General features: G+C 26.9%; 1 protein-coding gene across 10 annotated transcripts in view; it reads left to right on the plus strand.

Moving 5' to 3' along the window:
• The window catches only part of LOC105844737 (uncharacterized), a 132,431-nt gene that overhangs the window by 32,565 nt on the left and 85,139 nt on the right, over positions 1–14,727 (plus strand). For all 10 annotated transcript variants that reach the window (XR_010640310.1, XR_010640311.1, XR_010640309.1 and 7 more), the window contains one exon: positions 1,712–1,910. Coding sequence is in view for 5 of the 10 variants with exons in the window: in XM_065804199.1 (XP_065660271.1) it covers positions 1,712–1,910 (199 nt within the window). In the remaining 5 variants the exon portion in view is untranslated. The remainder of the gene's footprint in view (positions 1–1,711; positions 1,911–14,727) is intronic.

Here is a 14,727-nt window from a genome sequence, read left to right on the forward strand (position 1 = left end):
ACATTTAAAAAGTTTTAATTTGATCTAAAGTTTAATAGAGTTTCTCTTTTACTTAAACTTTTTTGTTTAAAATACCATATTCTATGTTTAAAGTGTCATGTACCTTGTTAAATGGTAACCCTGCTAATATTCTTTGTTGAAAATAAGTAAGGTTATTAGTTTAATCACCTTTGTAGTGTTTTTAAATTTTTTTGTTTTCTTTTTATTAGTAATATTTTTTTTAAAAAGATAGGTTTATTGAATAATGTATAGATTAATTTAAAAAAAAACCTAGAGATTTTTTAATAATATTATGGGATGAAGATAGGGGAAAGAGGGTTAGAGAGATACAAATAGTTTCACATAAATCATATACTATTAATCCTAGTTAATCATTGTAACATCTTTTATACTAATTGTTTTGGTTCATTTAATCTCATTTTTCACTGAAATACTATTTTTAACTATTATAATTATTACTCCATCAAAATAATTATTAATGCTTCATAAGTTTATCATCACACAAATAAAAATATAGTCAAATGAGCAACTAGTAAGTTAGCAGTATGCTATTATTGCTGTTTTGAATTCTCCAAATCAGTTATAGCTAGTCAAGCAAATAAATTATAGCTGGTCAAGCCCATCAATTATACTTAGTCAAGTAAATTAATTATTGCTAATCAAGCCAATCAATTATAACAAGTCAAACCAATTAATTATAGCTGATCAAGCCAATCAGTAAGAGCTGGTCAAGTAAATCAATTCTAGCTGGTCAATAGTTGGTTAATAGTATTAAAAGTTGTTAAAATTGTAATAACTTCATTTTACTTATCACACTAAACTCATTATTAATTATCACCAAAAATAAACTATTATATAATATTGTTATAAACAGTATAGCATTAACAATTATTATATAACATTGTCATAAACAATAGTCTCAATTAATATTATATAACATTTTAATAAACAATATAGTATTAATAATTATTATATAATATTGTTATAAACAATATAGTCTTCATAACGATAAGAATTTTGGAAACAAAGATCTTAAAAAAGTTTTTTTAATAATTTTGAATTTTTAACATTTAAAAAGTTCTGCATATTTGTATTAACTAAGTTTTAACTACGTTTTGAAAAATTAAAAACTAAGTTAGTTAAAATAGTTCATTGTTGATACTGTATTCATAAAATGCTTTTATGCTTTGTTTATAATGTGGTAGTGTTGAGGTGGCAGTGTGGCTTACTTCATAAGCAATAAAAAATTAGATTCAAACTCCATCACATAGCAATACCACACTGATGATTTTTCCGTAAAGGCTAATTTTTTTAGTTCATGTTATATGTATATATATATATATATATATACATACATACATACATACATATATATATATTTATATATATATATATATATATATATATATATATATATATATATATATATATATATATATATATATATATATATATATATATATACATATACATATACATATATATATATATATATATATATATATATATATATATATATATATATATATATACATATACATATATATATATATATATATATATATATATATATATATATATATATATATATATATATATATATATATATATATATATATATATATATATAAATTAGTTCTTTTTTATAGTTTGCAAGTCTGCTATGCATAAAAGAATTATTAATTTATTTTTGCATCAGTTTCTATTATAGATTCCTATCTCTGGTTTACGATTTGCCAACAATAAACCATTTTCTAAAGATGTTGCAGGCTACAAGATTAACGGATGGTTAACTTTACAAGCTGTAATAGATAATGGCACTGATGTAATGTATTTATTTGATATTCCTAAGTTATATTTTTCTTCAAACGTATCCAGTGGTTCAGTAGATTTTAAATTGACTACTTTAGGTATTTTGTTTTTCCTCAATTTTATTAAAGTTTATGACATAATCTAAAATATTTTAAATTAAGTAGGTGTATAATATCTATTATTTTTATTATTGATTTTTATTTTAATTAGTATATTGTGTACCACAGTTGAGGAGGCGTTTGACTGTGCTCAACTTTTTTTTTAATAGTGGTTACAACCTTCTCTCAACTCTTTAACTTCAAAATACAAACTTTGAAGGAAAAGGTCACTCTGCAGAGAAACAAGTTAAACACAGTACTACCAAGGGCAGGCAAGGGTTGAACTTGAAACCTCCTGCTACAAAGCAAGAGCTCTACCACTACACCATTACTGCTTTTAGATAAATGAATATAGCTTGCATATAAATGTTTATACAGTCAATATTTGCTTATTAGTTTAACACTAAACTAGGAATTTACAGTGGCATATACTAATAAAGAATGTAAGACATAAAAATTAATTCTTTTTCACAGACATGAAAAGAATAAAGAGTTATTAGATGGATTCTAGATGTAGCTATGAGAAAACCAAAATCTTAGATCAGGAGTTTTCTCTTACTAGAAGTGTTAAAAACATTAAAAAAATTACACAATCATTTTTTAAAAAGCAGCTAAAGGCAGTGGTGTCTGTTTTTTAGATGTGGTAGAGTAAATAGAGTAAGAATAAGTAATAATAGATAATATAGATAATAATAGTTAATATAGATAATAATAGAGTATAGATAATAATAATAATAATAATAATAGAGTGTAGATAATAATATTGTATAGATAATAATAGTTAATATAGATAATAATATAGTATAGATAATAATAGAGTATAGAATAATAATAGAGTATAGATAATAATATAGTATAGATAATAATAGAGTATAGATAATAATAAAGTATAGATAATAGTAGAGTATAGATAGTAATAGAGTATAGAATAATAATAGAGTATAGATAATTATAGAGTATAGAATAATAATAGAGTATAGATAATTATAGAGTATAGGTAATAATAGGGTATAAATAATAATAATAGATAATGATAGAGTAAGTAAAGTAAGAACAAAGTTGACCTTCCATACCAGGAGATCTTCTTTTAGAAGTTCTCCTGGTATGGAAGGTCAACTTGTTTTTTTTTATTATGGAGTCATATGTTTGTTTTTATTATGAATCTTTTTATTTTAGTTTTCTAGAAAAAGTTTTGAATCTTGTTGTTAAAATCATGAGGTTTTATTTAATAAAATTCAACAAGAAATTAAAGAGAACTTTATTATTGGTTGTTTCAAAAAACACAACAATAAAAAAAATAGCAATAAACCAAATCGAAATATTGTTTATGATTTTTTCTAAACTTAAATTTTTAGTTTTCAATGCTTTGATTTTTGTTGTTTTTGTAATGAATTATAATTATCGTAATAAATAATACTGTAATCAGAAGCCTTGCTGCTAATTATATTTTTTAAATTATTAAGATATCAAAATTTCAATTTTTGCTTAATAAGTATATATAGGGAAAATGTTATATAATTAGTATATTGTCGCATATAAATCTAGAATTATCTGTACATCTGTTATAGATGTGAGAAGTTTTGAATTTATTAATTCATCTAAAGGTTTTAGAAACAATTTAATTTCTTGTATTGTTTTCAAATAATAGAATTTATGTTGTTGACCATAAATGTAAGCTGAATATGTGGCATGTGGTTGTGTTTCAGCATTATTGATAAGCACACTATCTCTTTATACCAACTAGAGACTGTTTCTTTAATATATTTTTCTTTAAATTCTTCACTTCCTAACAAAGGCAGATCCAGCATTTTTGGTGTTTAAGATAGGTAACTTCCAGAATGGAGCTAACTCCAAATATTAATATGTTTATACTTATGTCAAATAACAACAACAAAAAGCAATATATTTACCAGAAATATAGATGTTTTACATAAGAATGTTATACATTATAAAAAATATTTGTACAGTCAACATTCTGGATAGTTCACTCTCATATAGATAAGCTAAATCGAGGAGAGTGACCATGAACAAAACAAAACAAAAGAAAAGAAAAGAAAAAAAAAAAAGAAGCATACAAAATAATACACTCACAAAAGGTTGCAATTAGTCTACATTCATATTTGTATCTTATATATTTTTTACGGTGATTATCTATTATCACCAGTGATACTACTGTTGTTTCTATTTATCTTGATGTAGCAAGTAGTATTTTAATTTGATTTTGAGAACATATTTTTTAATGTTACTAAAAGAGATTGATTTTATTTTATTTTGAATTTGATTCCAGTCCAATAATGCAGAGTATTTAAAGGAATGTTTGCCGTAGGATTTTGTATTATATTTTTGCACACTCAGTGCACCTCTGCAAGAATTTTTTAGAAAATTTAAGAAAAACCATTTATTAAATTTTTAGAAAATTTAAGAAAAACCATTTATTAAAGTTAGCTTTTTGATTAGGCAGCTGTGAATAAATAAACAATTTTCAATTTTGATTATATCATGCAGTGTGCAAATTTGTAGTGTGTTAAATGATGGGAATGTATGTGAATTGTTTGGTAGAAATTTAATAACCCTGACTGCTTTTTTCTGGATGATAAATAGGCGATTTAAAATACTTATGTTTTGACTCCATGATAGAAGGCAATATGTGAGATGAGAGTGAAACAAAGCATTGTAAATAGATTTTAAAGTTTTTTGTTGTATAAAATGTCTTAGCTTTGAAAGGATGGCAAGGGATCTATTCAACTTATTAGATAAATCGTTATAATGGTAAGTCCAGGCTAAGTTTTCGTCTAGCTTTATACCCAAGTAGTTTACAAATTTTTTGCACCAAAGTTTTTTCCCATTTAACTTAATTTTGAGCTGCTGATCTAATTTTTTGTGACGACTTTTAAATAATATTAAACCAGTTTTTTTGGAGTTGAGGGAAATTTTGTTGGCATTTAGCCAGAGGCATAGTTTTTTAAGATCATAGTTAACATATTTGTTGATTTTTTTATAGACTTATTAAAATAGAGAAGGTTTGTGTCATCTGCAAATTGTTGGACTACAAAATTTTAAAGCTTTAGGCATGTCATTATATAAATAACAAACAAGAAAGGGCCAAGGACAGATCCCTGAGGAACACGTACTTTGATATCGTTTAAGTCTGAGCTCATCCCACTAATGGATACTAATTAAGTTCTATTAATAAGGAAAGATTTGAACCAAGAGTTTGAGACTCCTCTAATACCATAGTAGGATAGCTTAATTAAGATGCTTTGCAAAATAGTGTGATGATTGGAGCCTGGGAACTAAAAAGCCCACCTGCTCTTATATTCATTGATAAATTTTAAGTTTCATAGTATAAACACTCAGCATTTAAAATTATGACCATTTAAAGTTTAAAAATCAATTTAAGGGGGTTACAAATTTGTAACCCTTAAATTAAGGGGGGTTCAAACTTTATATAGTCATAACTTTTGAACGCCAAGAGATTATTCTATGAGTTTTAAAATTTATTGATGAATATCAGTTTAGTTAAGAATAGTAAATTAAGTATAACTTGTTGCTCTCATGTTTAGGGCAGGTGAGGCAAAAATATTGGGGCTTTTTAGTTCTCAGACTCCAATCAAAACTTTTTCAAAGCATCCTTAATTGACATCAGTATAAACATAAAAATCTTCGGAGTTTACTTCATTTCAAACAACAAAAAATGCTGGTTCTGACCCTGGTTCCAATTCAGCTCTCAGATGTCTCTTCCCTTTAGTTGTAAATTAGTTTCAGTGTTTTAAATACCATTTTTGTTTTACTGAGTTTGGTTATATTCTTGACAGTAATCAGTGAATTTGATTCATTAACAAAGTAGCCATATTTTGCTCATTCAGTGGTGTCCTACCATGTTTTAGAGATGTAAGTTTATCTGCACATGATACATCTTTAGAACCCATCATATCATTTTCCCAATTATTTGTTTCAGAATTTCTCTAATACCGATTGGTCTAACTCTACCCTCAGATTTGCTTAAGAAAATCAAGTGACAAGCTGTTAACTACTTAAGGGTGGATAAATCAACAATTGAAATTGCAAATTTTTCTGTTAGGATTGTAGTTTGTTCTCTGAGTTCTTTTTCTTCTTTATAATAATTTTTACTTGATAAAATCAGTTTGTATCGATTGGTGTCAAGATTTAAAGGACCTGCTGCACCTCTAGTTAAACATTCTGCCTTTCCTTCCATCAGTTCATCTAAACTATCAAAAAGGTAATGGAAATATTTGTATTGGCCTACGTAGTTTTATGTTGTATTGGTGCCACTTTAGGATATTTAGAGATTCTTTTAATAATGTATCATTAATAGTTAACAGACTGCCTTCGCAATCATTGGTTTAAAATATATATTTTAATGCACTGTGTCCTTTACCTTCTAACATTAATTTTGAGTGTATTTTAGCAGAATCTTTTTTGAAATGAGGTTTTGATATGAGAATTTTTTTGTTGATATTTTTATCTTCTTGTATCAACATAAAAATATGACCATGTCTCCACATAATGAACGGTTTTGTAGTTTAGCAAGTAATTAAGAGCCGTTTTTTCTAAGAATCAGGCAAATTCCTGAAACTGTGGAAGTGACCTCCTCCATATTGCTTGAATTTTTTATATATTGATCAGAATATAGAAAAAACCTGTTGGGGAAAAAAAAAAATTTCAAAAATGTTTCGTTCACTCGGAATCTGGGCTTAAATTTTTGAGATTTTTTTAAAAATTTTTAGAAATTTAGTTTTTGCCACCTTTGAACCCATTTTTTTGGCAAGGCAAAAAGTTGCACATAGCTTTTGTAGTTAATATCAGACGTAACCCAAAAGCTCTCTCCAAAAAATATAAAAAAGTTGCGTGACACTGTGCGGTTGGCTAATTATCATAGTTCAAAAGTATAAAATCAATCACTTTTGTCAATTTTTAATCGGAGTTAATTCTAGCGGCGAAGTGTTGCACACAATTTTTCTTTTAGGATTTGAAATTATCAAAGGTATTGAGTCTAAAAATGCAAAGAAAGTTATGTGATACCTAAGGCCTATTAATATATTAAGGCTTGAAATTGGAAAAAAATGTTTTAGTATACTTACAAAATGAACCATTAAGCAGAGGCGCTTAGTTTTGTAAAAATATAAACATATCCAACTGTCAATACAAAAAGGTCCTAACATAATAATAAAAAAAATTCGTGTGATTTTGTCACACGCATGATATAACATGAATTGAAAACTGAACAAAAATCTAACATCAAGATAACTATATTACTAATTAAATAAAACATAAATCAAACATTTAAATGTTTTTCCATTTAAAAATTAGTTTTATCTCAGCAACTTTATATCTCTCTCTTTGCATACATTGTAGATTGCTTCAGCTGAAAGATTTCCCTGATAGCAGCCGGCATTATCAGATTTGGTAAACATTTTCTTGATATGCGGTTGATCAATTCTGAATTGGTCTAAAACTGCAGTGGCTAACGAAACAACATCACCTATTCCCTGATCACACCTATACATTGAAGTAAAGTAAACACGTTTGAATAACTTTCCTGCTATTTTTATGAAGAATATATCCACATGTAAACTCATTCCTTTCTTGCCAAAATACTCTCTTTGGCCCTTTCTGTATCGAACCGGAAGAATTTTTTGACAAAAATCTTTAAGCCAGAAAGCAGTTTCATCGTTTAATTGCTTAAAAGCTTCGATTTTTGCCTTTTTCTGTTGAGAATCTCTCATCAGGTGTTTTATGTAGTTGAATACATCCTTTACAGCAATTTCCAAATCATAAATAGAATCAGCATCGTCAGAATTTTGAATTGTTAGTTCTTTGATCATCTCGATAGCTTTGCATAAATCATAGCAATCGGCACATACCACTTCTGATATCTCTGTGTTGGATTGAAGATTTTTTTCAGATGGATCTGATAAGGCATGTTTTGAGCTATGAGAAGAAATGTTTGAGTCATTGACACTACAATTGGTTTGATAACTTGTTTTCAAATACCTTTTTCCTTTTTCAAGGGCAGCTTCGAGAGATTTAGAACTAAATCTTTGTGCCAATTTTTGTAATGTTTGAAAACCATTCATGCCTGAAGCAGTAACATCATCTAATCCAGCTAAGCTTTTTCGACTTGAAGGTTTTATTGCATGCAATACTTTCCACAAACTTGAATCAGATAATGGTATATAATTGTTTTCACTACAACTTTTTCGATAGAACATGATAGCGTGGCTATATTTTGTCGTCAGTATTGCATGCACTATCTTTTGTTCTTCACCGCTGTCGTATTTTAATTTGGTTATTCCATAAGCAACATCATGCAAAATACCGCTTGTAAATATAAAGTCTAAGAAATGTTCACACTTTGTTTGATCAAGACTAGATCGGACGAATACTTTCTTCTCTGGAAATGCCAACCCTTTATGAGATGCATGCCATTTTCTTGCTGTTTCTATACGATGTTTGGTACACTCAAATGTGTTCATTATAAACTTTTTGGTATACTTGGTATGGTCTAATAATGAGAGGATAACTAACTTTCCCATGGAATCACTTTGCTTATATACTTTCTGAGCACGAATAATTTCAATTGGGAGAGGGCAATTTATTTCATCAACATTTTTACTGTTAAGAAAATCTATAAGTATTTCCTCTTGTCCAGGAGCAACAGCTTCCGCAAATTTTTTCTTTAATAAGTTTTCTAGGCGAACATATTTGCGTTTTAACTTATCTTTAGTAGTATCTTCCAGATATTCGAACTTCCTTTTTAATCTAAATTTTATTGGACTTGCATTAAGAACCTCAGTTACACTCTCACGGCTTCTTAGAGATTCGTCCAAAATCTCCTGTGAAACATTAATTTCACCGGGATCAAATTCTTCATCTGGAGTAGCAGGTGTCATATATGTTTGTTCTTGTTGTGTTTGTGTTTCTGTACATATATTGGTGTTTTCGTTGACTCTAGATAAAGCAGTTTCTTGCTTTAAATGGGTAAAACACAGCATTGCACCAACTGAAAATACTTCATTGTATCGCTTTGACATTGATATGACAACATGTATTGGTGACGCCCTTAAAGCGGGAGATTTTTTTCCTTTTATATTTAGATGGTGAGGATGAAAGCATGTTTTTGGAGGACTCCATGCAATACCAAACGTGTACCGGTGAAAAGCACATATTTGTTCATCCTTTTCAAGATTTCTTTTAAGTCTATTTGCAATAAGTCCATTTTCTTCCCAAATATTATTATCGTTTAATCGCATGACCTAAAAACAATTTTTTAAACAATTATTAAGTGTGTCATTTAAAGCATTGTTTATAATCTGACTCTTCACGAAAAATGTTTACAAGTTTGAAATACATTGTTGTTATTATTAAAATACAATATTGCAAGAGTGTGATTAATTTAGTGATTATTTATTAAAAGAGTGAGGAATTAATTAAAAGAGCTATTTTTTTTTGTTTAAAGAACTTTGTCTCAAAATCTTATTGCAGAGAAGTTATAAAGTATGTAATTATAAAAATTATATTACAGTCTGCGTAAATTTAAAATACATAATTACCTTTAAGTTGATGAGGTGTTTCTTAACATCAACATCTCCCAGCTGATGAATGTAGAACATTTTGTTTATAATTTTATGTTTTTTGAATGATCCACAATTTCCTTTTGAAAAGCAACAACAGTTTTCATAAAAATGTTTGTTTTGTTTCATACTCAACTAAAAACAAGTTCTATTTATGCAGTACCTATTTCTCAATAACAATGATAAAATATCTACTCTATTTATGCAAATTTTAAAGATCGTTAAAATAAAGTAAGACATTTTTATGGTAAAGTAAACAACCGCCCACTAACTTGTTTCTCCACAATCGTGATATCAGCGATTCTTCTTCCATTCGATCACCACAAGTTATTTGGTTATGACGTAAATTTAAATAATTCACTTCTGATCATGTATTGTTTTTTATTATTATTTATTTCAATTGTTATGATTTCTATATCATACTCAGAAACGCTTAAATTTTTTCTTAACATTACGTGCAATGTTTTGTGTAATGCAAAATGCTAATTTTGGATGATAGAAATTTTATTGTGAGCGAAAACCTCATCTGTGTGTCCAAAAAATATCTCTTTGTACTTAATCATTTTTAACAATTTGTACCTTTATTTTTAACTTAATATCTAAAGATCACACGAATTTTTTTTATTATTATGTTAGGACCTTTTTGTATTGACAGTTGGATATGTTTACATTTTTACAAAACTAAGCGCCTCTGCCGTAATGGTTCATTTTGTAAGTATACTAAAACATTTTTTTCCAATTTCAAGCCTTAATATATTAATAGGCCTTAGGTATCACATAACTTTCTTTGCATTTTTAGACTCAATACCTTTGATAATTTCAAATCCTAAAAGAAAAATTGTGTGCAACACTTCGCCGCTAGAATTAACTCCGATTAAAAATTGACAAAAGTGATTGATTTTATACTTTTGAACTATGATAATTAGCCAACCGCACAGTGTCACGCAACTTTTTTATATTTTTTGGAGAGAGCTTTTGGGTTACGTCTGATATTAACTACAAAAGCTATGTGCAACTTTTTGCCTTGCCAAAAAAATGGGTTCAAAGGTGGCAAAAACTAAATTTCTAAAAATTTTTAAAAAAATCTCAAAAATTTAAGCCCAGATTCCGAGTGAACGAAACATTTTTGAAAATTTTTTTTTTCCTCAACAGGTTTTTTCTATATTCTGATCAATATATAAAAAATTCAAGCAGTTTGGAGGAGGTCACTTCCATTGACTGTCTGATTCTTACAAAAAATGACTCTTAAGTAAAAAATTAATAAAAGATTTATTAAAACTGAAATTAAATGAAAAGAATATTTTTACTTAGTACATTTATTATTTTTATGTTTTAATTTCTTATTTATTATCATTTATTATTTATTGCATTTTATTTATAAAAGTAAATAGACATTTTTGCATTTTTCTAAGTCGTTCTAAAAAAAGTTTGACAAAATTTTATAGTTTATTTTGTTAAAAAAACTTATATTAAGAATTATCTTTTTGTTCAATATTTTTGCTTGATTTTAAATATTTATATTTGATTTTATTGTTGCATAATATTTATTTAGTTGATACAAATTTTTTATTAGTATTGTTCAGTATTAATGTGATTTTTCATATTTTGTGTTTAAAATTTTTTATTTATTTTCGTTTTTATATTCTCCATCAACTCATCAACTTAATAAGCTTTATAAAATCAAATCACAAATATAAAAGAATAAAAAGTTTTACTAAAAATTAAAAATTAAAATTAAAAACTTGTTGGAGTATTATATAAAATTGTTACAACATTTCAAGTTTTATATTTTGATATTTTTGATATTTTGAAGATTTTTTGTTCACTTCTTAATTGCTTCATTGACTCATGATAAGTGCTTTTATAAATATTAATTATTGTTTAAAATTCAGCATCTAATAGTAGCTATAAAAAAAATATTTTAACTTATTAAGTTTGTTTATATATTTTTACATTTATTTACTTACTACATTACTTTTTTATTTAAATAAAAACTATAAAAAGGTGGCACACACATTACACATCACAAATCCTCAACAAACCAATGGAGGTGATTTTAAGGCCTAATCAATCTTTATTTTCATCATGGAAGGTGTTAGTTTTTGTTTCTTGGTTGGACAGTATGCATCCCTCTTATTTCAGGCTTTTGCAAATAGTCTGGATATACTTCTGGATATAGTCAATACTTTTTGTGGCTTTTTTCAGTTCACCATTGAGATATTTTAGTCTACTCTTGGTGTTGTTTTACGGTTAGTTGGTCTCCTTTGACCAAACTCATCTGCAGTATCAATTTTTTTCCTCGCATGTATTATGGTTTGATGAGAAACCTTAACAACTTGTGGAATATTTTAATGAGATTATAGTGTATTCTGTAAAAGATTTCAGTATTTTTTATTGTATTAGTATCACGTTTCTTCCCCATTGTTGAAAATTTAAATCTAAAACTTCAAAAAATGAGTAGAATTTGTTATCTTTACATAAATATAAAAAAGAAAAAAAGTTTTTTATATCAAGATAACTGCTTACTGATTTAAGTTCTTAAAAATAAATAAATGAAATAGTTAAGCTTTGAATTAAACTAAATCACATCAAAACTTCAATCAAACTAGAAATAAAAATAACTTCAAAATGTTCAACTCTTACAAAAAAACCAAGTGAACTTCCAGTGAAAAAATGTTCCAAAACCAGTGATCTTTTCCAGTGAACTTGTTTCAAAACCCAGTGAACTTTTGGTGAACTTTTCCAGCAAACTTCCAGTAATCTTGTTCCAAAACCCAGTGAACTTTTCTAGCTAACTTTCATATTTATATATAAAAAATGAAAGTTTAGCGAATTCGCTGGTTTTTTATTTTTTAGGATGTAGTTTTTTAGGATATATATTTTCTAAAACGTTCATAAATATTTTAAATATTTAAAACCAATAAGCGTGAAATAAGACTAATTAAGCATAGAAAAATAAAAATGTTTAATATAACATTTATTTAAGAATAAATGATACTAAAAATAGAAGTACAATGTATAAATAAACAATTATCTTAAATATAAATACAAACTTTCATAAATTTTTAACAAGAAAATAAAAAGTGAATTCACTAATATTAAAGTCAATTTTTTTTAATGACCTTGGTTCAGGTTTTGTTAAAAACAAGTTTATGTAAGTTTATTGTGGATCTTTACTATACATTATGATTGTTTCTTTATTTAAATCGATCGAGATAATTATCTCGATAGTGCTTATTTGATGCATTTAAATGGTTTACATTTATTTAAGCTTAAATTAAATTTTTTTCTATTTAAAATTATATTTCACAAAAAATCTTAATAAAGCAAAATCATTTAGCGTAATTTGATAAGCATATTTTCAGGCAAAAAAATCATAAACAAGTTCAGCGGTCTAATTATTTCACAGAGCACAACACTGACATCATTTTTTGAAAAGTTTAGAAACTTGTATATTGTAAGTTCTGTAAAAATTGCAGATTAGCAGATTCTTGAATTGAATTGAATGTTGTTAAATGTTATCAAATGCAACACAGCTGGATCAAGGCTACCTTTTTTTGAAACAGAAAAATTTAAAGAGCCTTTTTTTTCTGATAGCAAAGCATTCACCAACTTATTTCTCTCATAAAAATGGCCTAATAACTGTTTGACCAGCTTTTTTCCTGTGGTTGCTGTTAAGACCCTATTAGGAATCATGTTTTCAGTGACTTCTTTGTCACTGCGTATATAATCTGTTGGCTGTGTTGAATGGGAAACTAATGAATGTGCTGGTAGTTGTTCTGATAGTTGTGAATGCATTGATAGTGGAAGGTATAAATTTGTTAGCGATATTAATTGTGAATGCATTAATGGTGGTGGCGCTTGTGGAACAGAATATACTGGTAGTGAAGAAGATGAAGGAGGCATTTGAAATGAATTTGAGGTCGATTGAATGTTTTCTGATTGAAATCAATTGAATTAAGCAAATTTTAATGAAACGAATTATGATTGTTAAGTAAAAGAGAGGAATCAGGATGATCATTAATGGAGTCATTAGTTGAAAAATAATGAAATTGTTTGGATTAGGATTGGGTTGAGAATGGAGGAGTTGCTGGTAATGTTTGTGATAAAAGAGGTGGTATTTGTGAATTTGTTGGTTGTAAATGTAATGGAAATGGTTTTGAATGGGTTGTCGGGGGTTGGAGAAATCAACATTTTTTTTCTTCTTTATTGGCAACTCTTTGCTTAGGTCACCTTTTTCTGCTTTGCTAACAAGCCCTAAAAGTAAAATAAAATCCATACTTTTTAAAACATAGGGCATTATAAAACTGAGGGTATTTAAAACAAAGGGTGTTATAAAACAGAAGATATCATAAAAATTAGGGCAAAATAAAAGTTTCAAAATTGAATATTTATTTAAAAGTTGGGCATTTAATTCTACTGAATGGTCTAAAGCAGTGAATGTCTAAAAGAAAATGAAGTACACTAGAATAACTAGTAATAGTCATAAAACAGCTGATGATGTAAATCACAAATGTTTAGTTATTATAATTCCATTTAAAATTTCTAAAACATTATATAATAAAATTCTTATTATTGTAAAAAAAAACTAGAATTGCCAAAATTGATCTCAGCTATGTCAGTTTTTCATTTGGAATACAAATGACTGCTTACTTACTTTCTATTTTTGTGTACAATGTTGTTAGCTTCTTAGCAAAATCTTTTTTTAATGAGTATTCTAGATATAGTAAAAATATATGACACAAAATTATATTTTATGAATAAACAGGATAGGTTAATCAATTTTTGTTTATGTTTAATGTCTACTTTTTCAATATTCTATGGTTTCGATGAGTTTCCATTATTGAAGAGTTTAAGCCATTTTTATAAATGGAACTATTAGTAGAATAAACTTACCAACAATAACTCCATATGCTGAACTGTTATATATTCAACTCAAACAGAATCTTAAAAAGTAAACAAAGTTTTATTCAGAGTTTAAACTGATCTTGTTCAAAGTAAATTTCATAATATATAAACCTCAATTTCATTTGTTATGTTTAGCAACTTCTTATCTTTCTTTTTCTTGATAAGTGACCTCTTTTTCAATAATGCTTCTTCCAAACTGTCTAAATATAATTGTATAATAACTATTTCATAAATGTTAAATATATCTTTAAAAATAGATGTTTGTAATACAACATACATAAAAGGCTACTAACAATGTCATATGAAATATTTAA

Source organism: Hydra vulgaris, chromosome 08 (genome assembly GCF_038396675.1).
Source record: "Hydra vulgaris chromosome 08, alternate assembly HydraT2T_AEP".
NCBI lineage: Eukaryota > Metazoa > Cnidaria > Hydrozoa > Anthoathecata > Hydridae > Hydra > Hydra vulgaris.